The 16,114-nt window shown below is 36.7% G+C and overlaps 1 protein-coding gene across 1 annotated transcript; it reads right to left on the reverse strand.

The window, feature by feature from the left end:
- Positions 1-7,516: 7,516 nt before the first annotated feature.
- LOC136834471 (uncharacterized) lies at positions 7,517-15,328 on the reverse strand. The gene is made up of 2 exons (XM_067097078.1): positions 14,070-15,328; positions 7,517-13,974 (listed from the first exon to the last, which is right to left on the reverse strand). Exon 2 carries the CDS (start codon positions 12,979-12,981, stop codon positions 10,168-10,170), a length of 2,814 nt encoding a protein of 937 aa, XP_066953179.1. The 5' UTR covers positions 12,982-13,974; positions 14,070-15,328; the 3' UTR covers positions 7,517-10,167.
- Between the last annotated feature and the right edge of the window lie 786 nt (positions 15,329-16,114).

The raw sequence follows: 16,114 nt of genomic DNA on the forward strand, positions 1-16,114 counted from the left end.
AAGCTACAGAACATAAGACTGATCATTCATCCAACAAGTGATGTTGGGCTAGCAGAACTATTCATTCAGTGGTGAATGAACACATTAGAATAGATAGGTTACTCTAGGTTAGCTAAGTAATCACTGGCCTAGATGTTACTTATGAACTGTAAAGTTTCTGAGGTACTTAGTACTATACTAAATCTGTACATTGACAGGTACTGTAGTGGCTTACTCCCACTGGTACAATCACCATAAGTTCTAAGCTTAGGCTAACAACTCAACGCCTACCGTAGCTTGTTGACTTGATGCAAGATATAGCTACTACTATTAGGTCTAGGTTCAAATGAAAAGCTTGTTACAAATTTATAACAAAATATAATTAAGAAAAATATATATATATCTAGTACACCAAAATTACATCACAGGCTTTAACGCTTCACCTTACTGAACATCACGTTTATTACTTAAATGTAACTGAAACATATATAGCTAGTATGAAAATCAAGAGTCCACTTGGTAGGTAAGCAATGTAAACACGAAATAGGCTATCAGGGTACTCTAGTTAATGAAAATCTCAAACAAGTCAGTCATAGGTAGGTATTACTAAAGCTTATTGCTAAGGTACCAAAATCTCAATGAATATAAGATTTACAAATATGATTCCCACAGCTACCAAGGTCTTGGAGATAGGACATGACTATCTTTTTCGAAAAAAACATAGTCTTACAAACATGGAAGACTTATCTGTAGCTGTTCCAGACGCCTTCTGCCTGCCGGGAAACAACGACATTAGAAATGACTCGTGGCAAATAAGTCACAGTTAAATAATGAGATAAGCGTTACAAAATGATATTGTCCCTTCATAAACTCAAATTAGCTTTACAAATTTAATACTTTCACTCATGACAAATGGAACATTACAATTTTGGTTTCATACTGATGATGACAAAGTTACAATCTCAAATATAAACTCAAGCACAGAAGGGCAATCTCATAACAAACTTTATGCCAAAATATACATTTTTTCATACAAACTAAAGTTCCAATACTTCTGCAAACTTAAACTTCACTTTTAGGTTACACAAACAAACAAAACAAATCAAGTCCTCAATCACAGAAACTCTGCATGGATTCACATATACACAGAAATTGTGTGTGGTTTCTCAAATCACCACACTCTCCCCCCAAAAAAGGGGTGTAGGACAAATCTAACTACTGTACGTAAGGCCTCACAAGAGATCATTATCTATTAAATCTCTGCGCAACTGTTCCGCTTTGCATGCGGCATGGCGTTTCGGCCTAGGCGGTGCATTGGGTACTGCCGGAGGAATCGGTGATGCTATGGGTTCCACATCAGGAATCACCTCATGATGCAATTCTAATGGAATTAATTTGGAAATAGGTCTCATATATTCTACATCTGCTGTATGAACTATCGCACTCCGGACAACATCATCATTGCCCTTTATTAACTGGGTAACTAACCCTAAAGGATAATTGGCTCTAGTCTTATTTTCTATTAGCACAAGTACTAAATCACCAACTTTCACCAAACAAGATTTGTCTTTGGCACAAGTTAAATGTCTTTCCTTCAGTGATGTGAGGTAAGAATTCATCCACACTTTCTCATACTTCTTCAATAGGTCTGACAGTCGAGCATACTGTACTCTCAAATCCAAATTTTCTCTATATGGAACATCCGCTCCAAAGGAATTCAGAGGTGGGAACAGGGTTACTGTTCTTCCATATATCAGATGAGAAGGACTGAGATACTCCTCTCGGATGTCTTCTGACAAATAGGTAAGTGGACGAGAATTGATAATACACTCAATTTCGCATAAAAGAGTGCGTAACTCATTAAATGAGATGCGTTTCTTAAAGAGAGATTTATGAAGGCTACTCTTGACACTTCCAATCAGTCTCTCAAAGAAACCACCACTCCATGGTGAACGAGGGGTGTTAAATTTCCACACTATGTTGTTATCTTGCATATATGTTCTTACTTCTGGTTCATCTTTGATATCATTAAGAAATCTCTCTGCTCCTCTAAAATTGGTACCGTTATCAGAAATGACAACAGACGGGACACCGAACCTTGCACCAAATCGGCGAAGGGCTAATAAGAATTCTGAGGTAGTAAGAGAACTACACAGTTCTAGATGTACTGCTCTTGAGGTAGTACAGGTAAACAGGCAAACATATACTCGTTCACTGTCACTAGCAGTTGCAGGATCAACAATAGTTATAGATCCAGTAAAGTCTACTCCAACAGAACTGAATGGTCTGACATATCGGACTCTCTCCTCTGGTAGGGAGGTGGACCTGGTTGAGGGATAGTCTTACCAACTACCTTTCTACATAGCACACATTTACTAATGATATTCTTTATAATGACTCTGGCTTTTGATATCCAAAATTGCTGTCTAAGACCCAGCAATGTTTGACTTAACCCACAATGACAATGATGATTATGATAATGAGTTATGATTAATTTGGTCAAGGGATGTTTGCAGGTAAATAAATTGACATTGTGTTTCAGGAGACAGATCTGAGTTCTGTAATCTACCTCCACAACAAATCAACTGGTCTTCATTCATAAACATATCAAGTTGCTTGGCCAAATTCAAAATTTCTGTAGCTGGTTTAGGACTCTTCTCTGGCTGTTTCAAATATTCAAATAAAGTAGGAAAACTCTGTAACTGAGCTAATCTTATGCAGGAATGTAAAGTATTCAACTTGAATTTATCAGGGAAATACTTATTACAAAATTTCATGACTTTTGATATCACTCTCATTACTTTAGTAAGTGGAATATCTTCCCATATCAAATACAGGACAAATAGGTTGGATTATGTTTGGTTCTACTAAAATTTCTGATACTACTGCAGAATTGCAAACAAATTCCTTCTGAGGCGGGTACTCCAAAGGATTAAGCAAAAATGAAGGTCCATGTTTCCACATCAAACTGTTAGCTAACTTTGAAACGGTAACACCTCGAGTTACTAAATCTGCAGAATTCTGACTGGAGGGAACATGTAATATGCACAAATTATAATCTCTTCGTAAGGTGCGAATTTCAGCAACTCTATTTCTCACAAATACTTCTGAAGATTTATCATGATATACCCAACTAATTGTGACTTCACTATCAGTCCACAATGTACAACTTCTAAATCCAAATTCATTGTTGGATAAGAGGGTCTCAGCTAATCGTGTTGCAAGTGTGAGTGCAAGTAATTCTAATTTGGGAATGGTAAGTGGAGGGCTTGGTGCTACTCGAACTTTACTCATAAGGAGATTACTAGATTTGTTTCCTGAATCCACAGCATAAGCTACTAAACCATATGCTACTGCTGATGAATCACAAAAGATATGTAAATCTGAAATGTTTGATTAATTACACATCTTGGGAATTTAATGGTAGAGATCTGACTGAGACTCTGGCAAATGCTCTGAAAGTCTTGAACTAATGACTCGGGTAACTGTTCATCCCAAGAATATTTACATTTCCAAAGCTTCTGTATAAATAACTTTCCCTTGATCAAAACTGGTGACAAAAATCCTAATGGATCAAAAACACTAGAAATTACAGATAATGCTAATCTTTTGGTGATTTGATGATGCATACACTCCTCCTCACATACTTTCTTACTTTGGTACAATGATATTTCATCACTGACAGAATTCCATGAGATACCAAGAACATTAACATCATGTAAGTTTAGTTTCTCCTGATTAATACCAATATCTTCATTAAATTTTGAATTGTTACTCACCCAACATTGTAATGGCATAGATGCTTCAGACATAATACAGTAGCATTAATTTGAGGATAGTCACTCTTCAGCTGGTCTACATGTACATAAGTATGAGCAAAGTTGTCTACATAAAAACGTGAAATCAAAGCTTTTGCTAATGGATTAGAATGATTCTCTAGGTGATAGGTTAGTATTTTCTGAAGTAAAAATGGAGATGATGTTACACCAAACAAGACTACTTTAAATCTATAGGTGACAACTTTCTGAAGCATTTGATCGTCATACCATAAAAACCTACAATAGTCCCTACAATTTGGAGAAATACCTATGCGTAAAAATGCTTTTGATATGTCTGCAACAACTGCTACCGGGTTAGTACGAAATTCAACAAGAGATTCAACAAGTTTACTGGTTAGGCTAGGTCCAGTTAACAAGCAATCATTCAAACTCTTTGACTTTGAGTCTGCTTTACTAGAAGCGTTAAACACTACTCTAATTGGAGTGGTAGGGGAATTCTTGTACACTGAATGATACGGAAGATAATAAGTCAATCCATCTATGACTTCTGGTTTGTCTACTTCCTCTATGAATCCCAAATCTAAATACTCACTGAATATCTTGGAATACTGTTCATAAATTCCTGGACGAGCAGCAAAGGATTTGGAAAGTGACTTCAACTGACCATAAGCTTTACGATAATTAGTCGCTGGTCTTTCATCACTCTTGAATGGTAACTCGACAAAATATTGATTGCCTACCCTTTGGCAAGTAGATTCAAAGTGACGTACTGACTGAGTTTCCTCTGGTGTAAGGGTTTCTGTCTTTATACCTACAACATCAAGTTTCCAAAGGTTTTCAATTTGATTCAATTCTGACTCTGGTAACTGAACTCCAATACGTGCGCAAAACGAATGCTGAACGCTAATGTTATTAACAGTCTGAGAGCCATCTGCCCATTTTGGCATAGGTCCAAAAATAATGGAACCTGCTGGACTACTTAAAAGTACAACTCCTGAACAAAAAGTACTGTTTGTCACAAATCTAGAGTAATAATCAGCACCTATTACAAGTCCGATATCACTGATGACATCTGAGTTAATATATGGATCAGCAAGTTTGATTCCCTTTTCTTTGAGTTTCTTTGCAACATTAGCAATACCAGGTATATGTAACTCAGTATTCACTTCATCATAAACTACAGCAAAAATAGGAATACGCTGTGTACCAACACGCACAACAACACGAACGACGTCACAGGTTACAGTCTGAACATGATTACCAAATGCGATAAGTTTGAGCGAAATGGAGTACATCGGTTTCAACTTGAGACGGGATGCTAAAGCAGAATGAATAAAGGTGCGCTGGGCTCCAGTGTCTAAAAAGACACGAACTACTTCCCGGACACCTGATCCTGAAATCTTAACTATAGCGGTAGGAAGTGCTGTTGAGGTCAAAGGAACTTTCTCGGTCTGAGTATCAGTCTGTACTGAACTGACAATACTGTTAGAATTTTCAGCTACAGTTACGGTTCTAGACCCTTTACCATTACCGACTAACACCTGACTGGTAGGAGACTCACTGCTACTTAGGTTAGATCCTTTATTAGATGTTACCTGGGAAGGGTTAGTTGCTACTTGGTTAATAGAGGCACTACCATTGATTAGTTTCATACAAAGAAATGTATGATGTTTTCCACTACAATGTCTACACTCTGGTGTTACTCTACAATCTGAAGCTCTATGACCTTTCTTCATACACACAAAACAACAATCTAAATCTCTTATTCTATTTTTCCTAGATTCCCATGTAGGATACTTTGAACAAAAGCTTAGAACTATGGGTTTCTGAACAAAACATACAAGGCCTATTCCATGAGGTCTGAACTTTAGATGAATTTGCCGTGTTAACATTTGACTTTTGGGAAGACACTGTTACTTGCTTGGAAATGCTATTGGTCTTATTAAAGTTTTGATTATGTCTTGTCTTTGAATGTGAACTTAAATTTGAAGTCTGATTACCCGTTGAGTTTACAGACTGATCTGAAAGGGACTGGGAACATTCCATGACTTTTATAAGATGACCAATTCCATTTGAAAGCTGTTGCAGTGTCAGGTCATAAGTACTGTACTTATTGAATAGATACTCTAAAGTTTGAACACTAAGTTTCTTGGAAATTATATCTTTGAGCAAGTAGTCATCACAAGGTACTTTGGTTACACTTTCTATTTGCAATAACAAACGTTCAAATGTTAAACGAAAATCTGTTAAATCTTTAAGGGTATGTTCTGGGGGTTTCATATTCATAAGCTGTAAATGTAGTTGTTGCAGCAATTGCTTATCATCTGCAAATCTAGACTTCAACAATTTAAGGGCAACACTATAATTATCATTTGTTATGGATAAGCCTTCTATGGTTCTATAGGCTTTACCTCTGAGATAGGATCTAAGCATATTAAATTTCAACACTGGATCAATGTCTTGACGACTATCAATGAGGCTACTAAAGGAATCCCAAAAACTGTTCCAATGACTTAATTCCCATTAAATTCAGGAATCTTTATTTCTGGTAACTTAGGATGGGGAAGGTGCTTTGCAGGTACTACCACTTGACTAGGAGTGGGATTAGAGAAAGTTTGTCCCACAGGGGTGACTGAGCTAATCTAGAGTCTATAGCAGACTTAAGATCCGTTTGTAGTTTCCATGCATTACGTTTCAATGCTCTGTGGTCTCTACACTCCTTATCATATTCAGAACTATCAATGGCATCTTGGCAAACTGACCATAAGTTTTCAAAGGACTCATATTCCCTTGCTAACTGAGATTCAGAAAACTGTAAAGAACGGAGGGTAGGTGAAGGAGTTACTTTAAGTTCATCTTCTAATAAGGAAATGATATCCCTCAGGTCGTCACAAACAACCTTATATCTAAGATATGACTTGATTCATCAACCGCAGCAGCCATTACTACTGACAAGGTTAACAAAATATATCACAAAATCAGATCACATACAAAACATTCCCACTAAGGAACAAATCAGGTTTACGTACATAGGCTAGGCTATGCACAACACAAAATAAATGATAGTCAAAAGTAATTGACGTTACAAAAATGGGTAATGTAGTAGGCTAGGCTACATAACAGTAACTTGGTACAAATTTCTTAAATCCTAGAAAAGGTACACAAAATCCAAACCAAGTAGGTAAATTTTCTCAAGCAAACATCTGCTCATAGCTAATCTGAACTTATTCTCCAGACCTAAGAAATCATATTTGTAAACACTGTCGCAAGTAGGTTAGGCTAATTAACATTATATCCGGTTCGAAGGACCAAAGTTCAAGGGTGTGGTGAATACAATATAGCCTACTAGGCTAAACAACTGCTTCCAGTGGTGCTTGCTATCACCCTGTATTGAATCAGTCTACAACCACCCTTTAACTGCAAGCTACAGAACATAAGACTGATCATTCATCCAACAAGTGATGTTGGGCTAGCAGAACTATTCATTCAGTGGTGAATGAACACATTAGAATAGATAGGTTACTCTAGGTTAGCTAAGTAATCACTGGCCTAGATGTTACTTATGAACTGTAAAGTTTCTGAGGTACTTAGTACTATACTAAATCTGTACATTGACAGGTACTGTAGTGGCTTACTCCCACTGGTACAATCACCATAAGTTCTAAGCTTAGGCTAACAACCCAACGCCTACCGTAGCTTGTTGACTTGATGCAAGATATAGCTACTACTATTAGGTCTAGGTTCAAATGAAAAGCTTGTTACAAATTTATAACAAAATATAATTAAGAAAAATATATATATCTAGTACACCAAAATTACATCACAGGCTTTAACGCTTCACCTTACTGAACATCACGTTTATTACTTAAATGTAACTGAAACAGATATATAGCTAGTATGAAAATCAAGAGTCCACTTGGTAGGTAAGCAATGTAAACACGAAATAGGCTATCAGGGTACTCTAGTTAATGAAAATCTCAAACAAGTCAGTCATAGGTAGGTATTACTAAAGCTTATTGCTAAGGTACCAAAATCTCAATGAATATAAGATTTACAAATATGATTCCCACAGCTACCAAGGTCTTGGAGATAGGACATGACTATCTTTTTCGAAAAAAACATAGTCTTACAAACATGGAAGACTTATCTGTAGCTGTTCCAGACGCCTTCTGCCTGCCGGGAAACAACGACATTAGAAATGACTCGTGGCAAATAAGTCACAGTTAAATAATGAGATAAGCGTTACAAAATGATATTGTCCCTTCATAAACTCAAATTAGCTTTACAAATTTAATACTTTCACTCATGACAAATGGAACATTACAATTTTGGTTTCATACTGATGATGACAAAGTTACAATCTCAAATATAAACTCAAGCACAGAAGGGCAATCTCATAACAAACTTTATGCCAAAATATACATTTTTTCATACAAACTAAAGTTCCAATACTTCTGCAAACTTAAACTTCACTTTTAGGTTACACAAACAAACAAAACAAATCAAGTCCTCAATCACAGAAACTCTGCATGGATTCACATATACACAGAAATTGTGTGTGGTTTCTCAAATCACCACACTCTCCCCCCAAAAAAGGGGTGTAGGACAAATCTAACTACTGTACGTAAGGCCTCACAAGAGATCATTATCTATTAAATCTCTGCGCAACTGTTCCGCTTTGCATGCGGCATGGCGTTTCGGCCTAGGCGGTGCATTGGGTACTGCCGGAGGAATCGGTGATGCTATGGGTTCCACATCAGGAATCACCTCATGATGCAATTCTAATGGAATTAATTTGGAAATAGGTCTCATATATTCTACATCTGCTGTATGAACTATCGCACTCCGGACAACATCATCATTGCCCTTTATTAACTGGGTAACTAACCCTAAAGGATAATTGGCTCTAGTCTTATTTTCTATTAGCACAAGTACTAAATCACCAACTTTCACCAAACAAGATTTGTCTTTGGCACAAGTTAAATGTCTTTCCTTCAGTGATGTGAGGTAAGAATTCATCCACACTTTCTCATACTTCTTCAATAGGTCTGACAGTCGAGCATACTGTACTCTCAAATCCAAATTTTCTCTATATGGAACATCCGCTCCAAAGGAATTCAGAGGTGGGAACAGGGTTACTGTTCTTCCATATATCAGATGAGAAGGACTGAGATACTCCTCTCGGATGTCTTCTGACAAATAGGTAAGTGGACGAGAATTGATAATACACTCAATTTCGCATAAAAGAGTGCGTAACTCATTAAATGAGATGCGTTTCTTAAAGAGAGATTTATGAAGGCTACTCTTGACACTTCCAATCAGTCTCTCAAAGAAACCACCACTCCATGGTGAACGAGGGGTGTTAAATTTCCACACTATGTTGTTATCTTGCATATATGTTCTTACTTCTGGTTCATCTTTGATATCATTAAGAAATCTCTCTGCTCCTCTAAAATTGGTACCGTTATCAGAAATGACAACAGACGGGACACCGAACCTTGCACCAAATCGGCGAAGGGCTAATAAGAATTCTGAGGTAGTAAGAGAACTACACAGTTCTAGATGTACTGCTCTTGAGGTAGTACAGGTAAACAGGCAAACATATACTCGTTCACTGTCACTAGCAGTTGCAGGATCAACAATAGTTATAGATCCAGTAAAGTCTACTCCAACAGAACTGAATGGTCTGACATATCGGACTCTCTCCTCTGGTGGGGAGGTGGACCTGGTTGAGGGATAGTCTTACCAACTACCTTTCTACATAGCACACATTTACTAATGATATTCTTTATAATGACTCTGGCTTTTGATATCCAAAATTGCTGTCTAAGACCCAGCAATGTTTGACTTAACCCACAATGACAATGATGATTATGATAATGAGTTATGATTAATTTGGTCAAGGGATGTTTGGCAGGTAAATAAATTGGACATTGTGTTTCAGGAGACAGATCTGAGTTCTGTAATCTACCTCCACAACAAATCAACTGGTCTTCATTCATAAACATATCAAGTTGCTTGGCCAAATTCAAAATTTCTGTAGCTGGTTTAGGACTCTTCTCTGGCTGTTTCAAATATTCAAATAAAGTAGGAAAACTCTGTAACTGAGCTAATCTTATGCAGGAATGTAAAGTATTCAACTTGAATTTATCAGGGAAATACTTATTACAAAATTTCATGACTTTTGATATCACTCTCATTACTTTAGTAAGAGTGGAATATCTTCCCATATCAAATACAGGACAAATAGGTTGGATTATGTTTGGTTCTACTAAAATTTCTGATACTACTGCAGAATTGCAAACAAATTCCTTCTGAGGCGGGTACTCCAAAGGATTAAGCAAAAATGAAGGTCCATGTTTCCACATCAAACTGTTAGCTAACTTTGAAACGGTAACACCTCGAGTTACTAAATCTGCAGAATTCTGACTGGAGGAACATGTAATATGCACAAATTATAATCTCTTCGTAAGGTGCGAATTTCAGCAACTCTATTTCTCACAAATACTTCTGAAGATTTATCATGATATACCCAACTAATTGTGACTTCACTATCAGTCCACAATGTACAACTTCTAAATCCAAATTCATTGTTGGATAAGAGGGTCTCAGCTAATCGTGTTGCAAGTGTGAGTGCAAGTAATTCTAATTTGGGAATGGTAAGTGGAGGGCTTGGTGCTACTCGAACTTTACTCATAAGGAGATTACTAGATTTGTTTCCTGAATCCACAGCATAAGCTACTAAACCATATGCTACTGCTGATGAATCACAAAAGATATGTAAATCTGAAATGTTTGGATTAATTACACATCTTGGGAATTTAATGGCAGAGATCTGACTGAGACTCTGGCAAATGCTCTGAAATTCTTGAACTAATGACTCGGGTAACTGTTCATCCCAAGAATATTTACATTTCCAAAGCTTCTGTATAAATAACTTTCCCTTGATCAAAACTGGTGACAAAAATCCTAATGGATCAAAAACACTAGAAATTACAGATAATGCTAATCTTTTGGTGATTTGATGATGCATACACTCCTCCTTACATACTTTCTTACTTTGGTATAATGATATTTCATCACTGACAGAATTCCATGAGATACCAAGAACATTAACATCATGTAAGTTTAGTTTCTCCTGATTAATACCAATATCTTCATTAAATTTTGAATTGTTACTCACCCAACATTGTAATGGCATAGATGCTTCAGACATAATAGCATTAATTTGAGGATAGTCACTCTTCAGCTGGTCTACATGTACATAAGTATGAGCAAAGTTGTCTACATAAAAACGTGAAATCAAAGTTTTTGCTAATGGATTAGAATGATTCTCTAGGTGATAGGTTAGTATTTTCTGAAGTAAAAATGGAGATGATGTTACACCAAACAGGACTACTTTAAATCTATAGGTGACAACTTTCTGAAGCATTTGATCGTCATACCATAAAAACCTACAATAGTCCCTACAATTTGGAGAAATACCTATGCGTAAAAATGCTTTCGATATGTCTGCAACAACTGCTACCGGGTTAGTACGAAATTCAACAAGAGATTCAACAAGTTTACTGGTTAGGCTAGGTCCAGTTAACAAGCAATCATTCAAACTCTTTGACTTTGAGTCTGCTTTACTAGAAGCATTAAACACCACTCTAATTGGAGTGGTAGGGGAATTCTTGTACACTGAATGATACGGAAGATAATAAGTCAATCCATCTATGACTTCTGGGTTGTCTACTTCCTCTATGAATCCCAAATCTAAATACTCACTGAATATCTTGGAATACTGTTCATAAATTCCTGGACGAGCAGCAAAGGATTTGGAAAGTGACTTCAACTGACCATAAGCTTTACGATAATTAGTCGCTGGTCTTTCATCACTCTTGAATGGTAACTCGACAAAATATTGATTGCCTACCCTTTGGCAAGTAGATTCAAAGTGACGTACTGACTGAGTTTCCTCTGGTGTAAGGGTTTCTGTCTTTATACCTACAACATCAAGTTTCCAAAGGTTTTCAATTTGATTCAATTCTGACTCTGGTAACTGAACTCCAATACGTGCGCAAAACGAATGCTGAACGCTAATGTTATTAACAGTCTGAGAGCCATCTGCCCATTTTGGCATAGGTCCAAAAATAATGGAACCTGCTGGACTACTTAAAAGTACAACTCCTGAACAAAAAGTACTGTTTGTCACAAATCTAGAGTAATAATCAGCACCTATTACAAGTCCGATATCACTGATGACATCTGAGTTAATATATGGATCAGCAAGTTTGATTCCCTTTTCTTTGAGTTTCTTTGCAACATTAGCAATACCAGGTATATGTAACTCAGTATTCACTTCATCATAAACTACAGCAAAAATAGGAATACGCTGTGTACCAACACGCACAACAACACGAACGACGTCACAGGTTACAGTCTGAACATGATTACCAAATGCGATAAGTTTGAGCGAAATGGAGTACATCGGTTTCAACTTGAGACGGGATGCTAAAGCAGAATGAATAAAGGTGCGCTGGGCTCCAGTGTCTAAAAAGACACGAACTACTTCCCGGACACCTGATCCTGAAATCTTAACTATAGCGGTAGGAAGTGCTGTTGAGGTCAAAGGAACTTTCTCGGTCTGAGTATCAGTCTGTACTGAACTGACAATACTGTTAGAATTTTCAGCTACAGTTACGGTTCTAGACCCTTTACCATTACCGACTAACACCTGACTGGTAGGAGACTCACTGCTACTTAGGTTAGATCCTTTATTAGATGTTACCTGGGAAGGGTTAGTTGCTACTTGGTTAATAGAGGCACTACCATTGATTAGTTTCATACAAAGAAATGTATGATGTTTTCCACTACAATGTCTACACTCTGGTGTTACTCTACAATCTGAAGCTCTATGACCTTTCTTCATACACACAAAACAACAATCTAAATCTCTTATTCTATTTTTCCTAGATTCCCATGTAGGATACTTTGAACAAAGCTTAGAACTATGGGTTTCTGAACAAAACATACAAGGCCTATTCCATGAGGTCTGAACTTTAGATGAATTTGCCGTGTTAACATTTGACTTTTGGGAAGACACTGTTACTTGCTTGGAAATGCTATTGGTCTTATTAAAGTTTTGATTATGTCTTGTCTTTGAATGTGAACTTAAATTTGAAGTCTGATTACCCGTTGAGTTTACAGACTGATCTGAAAGGGACTGGGAACATTCCATGACTTTTATAAGATGACCAATTCCATTTGAAAGCTGTTGCAGTGTCAGGTCATAAGTACTGTACTTATTGAATAGATACTCTAAAAGTTTGAACACTAAGTTTCTTGGAAATTATATCTTTGAGCAAGTAGTCATCACAAGGTACTTTGGTTACACTTTCTATTTGCAATAACAAACGTTCAAATGTTAAACGAAAATCTGTTAAATCTTTAAGGGTATGTTCTGGGGTTTCATATTCATAAGCTGTAAATGTAGTTGTTGCAGCAATTGCTTATCATCTGCAAATCTAGACTTCAACAATTTAAGGGCAACACTATAATTATCATTTGTTATGGATAAGCCTTCTATGGTTCTATAGGCTTTACCTCTGAGATAGGATCTAAGCATATTAAATTTCAACACTGGATCAATGTCTTGACGACTATCAATGAGGCTACTAAAGGAATCCCAAAAACTGTTCCAATGACTTAATTCCCCATTAAATTCAGGAATCTTTATTTCTGGTAACTTAGGATGGGGAAGGTGCTTTGCAGGTACTACCACTTGACTAGGAGTGGGATTAGAGAAAGTTTGTCCCAGGGGTGACTGAGCTAATCTAGAGTCTATAGCAGACTTAAGATCCGTTTGTAGTTTCCATGCATTACGTTTCAATGCTCTGTGGTCTCTACACTCCTTATCATATTCAGAACTATCAATGGCATCTTGGCAAACTGACCATAAGTTTTCAAAGGACTCATATTCCCTTGCTAACTGAGATTCAGAAAACTGTAAAGAACGGAGGGTAGGTGAAGGAGTTACTTTAAGTTCATCTTCTAATAAGGAAATGATATCCCTCAGGTCGTCACAAACAACCTTATATCTAAGATATGACTTGGATTCATCAACCGCAGCAGCCATTACTACTGACAAGGTTAACAAAATATATCACAAAATCAGATCACATACAAAACATTCCCACTAAGGAACAAATCAGGTTTACGTACATAGGCTAGGCTATGCACAACACAAAATAAATGATAGTCAAAAGTAATTGACGTTACAAAAATGGGTAATGTAGTAGGCTAGGCTACATAACAGTAACTTGGTACAAATTTCTTAAATCCTAGAAAAGGTACACAAAATCCAAACCAAGTAGGTAAATTTTCTCAAGCAAACATCTGCTCATAGCTAATCTGAACTTATTCTCCAGACCTAAGAAATCATATTTGTAAACACTGTCGCAAGTAGGTTAGGCTAATTAACATTATATCCGGTTCGAAGGACCAAAGTTCAAGGGTGTGGTGAATACAATATAGCCTACTAGGCTAAACAACTGCTTCCAGTGGTGCTTGCTATCACCCTGTATTGAATCAGTCTACAACCACCCTTTAACTGCAAGCTACAGAACATAAGACTGATCATTCATCCAACAAGTGATGTTGGGCTAGCAGAACTATTCATTCAGTGGTGAATGAACACATTAGAATAGATAGGTTACTCTAGGTTAGCTAAGTAATCACTGGCCTAGATGTTACTTATGAACTGTAAAGTTTCTGAGGTACTTAGTACTATACTAAATCTGTACATTGACAGGTACTGTAGTGGCTTACTCCCACTGGTACAATCACCATAAGTTCTAAGCTTAGGCTAACAACCCAACGCCTACCGTAGCTTGTTGACTTGATGCAAGATATAGCTACTACTATTAGGTCTAGGTTCAAATGAAAAGCTTGTTACAAATTTATAACAAAATATAATTAAGAAAAATATATATATATCTAGTACACCAAAATTACATCACAGGCTTTAACGCTTCACCTTACTGAACATCACGTTTATTACTTAAATGTAACTGAAACAGATATATAGCTAGTATGAAAATCAAGAGTCCACTTGGTAGGTAAGCAATGTAAACACGAAATAGGCTATCAGGGTACTCTAGTTAATGAAAATCTCAAACAAGTCAGTCATAGGTAGGTATTACTAAAGCTTATTGCTAAGGTACCAAAATCTCAATGAATATAAGATTTACAAATATGATTCCCACAGCTACCAAGGTCTTGGAGATAGGACATGACTATCTTTTTCGAAAAAAACATAGTCTTACAAACATGGAAGACTTATCTGTAGCTGTTCCAGACGCCTTCTGCCTGCCGGGAAACAACGACATTAGAAATGACTCGTGGCAAATAAGTCACAGTTAAATAATGAGATAAGCGTTACAAAATGATATTGTCCCTTCATAAACTCAAATTAGCTTTACAAATTTAATACTTTCACTCATGACAAATGGAACATTACAATTTTGGTTTCATACTGATGATGACAAAGTTACAATCTCAAATATAAACTCAAGCACAGAAGGGCAATCTCAAACAAACAAACTCAATGCCAAAATATACATTTTTTCATACAAACTGAAAAGGTTTGTTCCAATCCTGAGACATTGTGCGATAGCAAACTGAGCCGGCATAAAGTTATATCTTCTAACTAAAATCTAAGGACTACTTTAGGTTACAAAACTAAAACCCTTTAAACAAAAAAACGAAAAATAAACAAATCAAGTCCTCAATCACAGAAACTCTGCATGTAACTGGTTCAGCTTCTAGAACGTTCTTTGCTGAAAACGCATTTCCCAGCCTGTGTCTTGTCACCAAGGTGGTTTCTTCGACCCTTGTGGTATGCGAATGTTTCAGCAGTTTCCTATCTGCTGCGTATAGTGAAAATGGACCCTGCGAATAGCTGACCCAACTTTTCAAAGGTCACCTTCGCGAGCCTTTACATATATTTTTTTAAGGAACACTAGATGTGGTAACAGTCTGATAATTTAAAAACCAAAATCATCTGGAATACTGGTTTAGTGTTAGCGATATGCTTTGTGAACCAGCGTCCTAACAACTATTGAGAAGTGACAGATTTTTTAATAAAGATACAGCGATTCCTGTAACACTGGATTTCATCAAAGTGACTAATTATGAAATAAGGTCCTGTAAGAGTTCTGAGCTTTATTTCAGGAATACTGTATGTTTTATCACCTTGATAACTCATGAACTAATGTCCCTGAAAGCATGAGATTTTGTAATTGAGGTAAAACAGGAGAACAAGTTCCATTTAAGCATCAAGTTTTGTATTTTTATAAGAACTAATGATCTAC

The sequence above is a fragment of the Macrobrachium rosenbergii genome, chromosome 53, assembly GCF_040412425.1.
Source record: "Macrobrachium rosenbergii isolate ZJJX-2024 chromosome 53, ASM4041242v1, whole genome shotgun sequence".
Taxonomy (NCBI): domain Eukaryota; kingdom Metazoa; phylum Arthropoda; class Malacostraca; order Decapoda; family Palaemonidae; genus Macrobrachium; species Macrobrachium rosenbergii.

Coding starts and splice junctions, on each gene's coding strand:
- LOC136834471 (XM_067097078.1), bottom strand. CDS start 12,981: ATGGAATGTTCCCAGTCCCTTTCAGATCAGTCTGTAAACTCAACGGGT.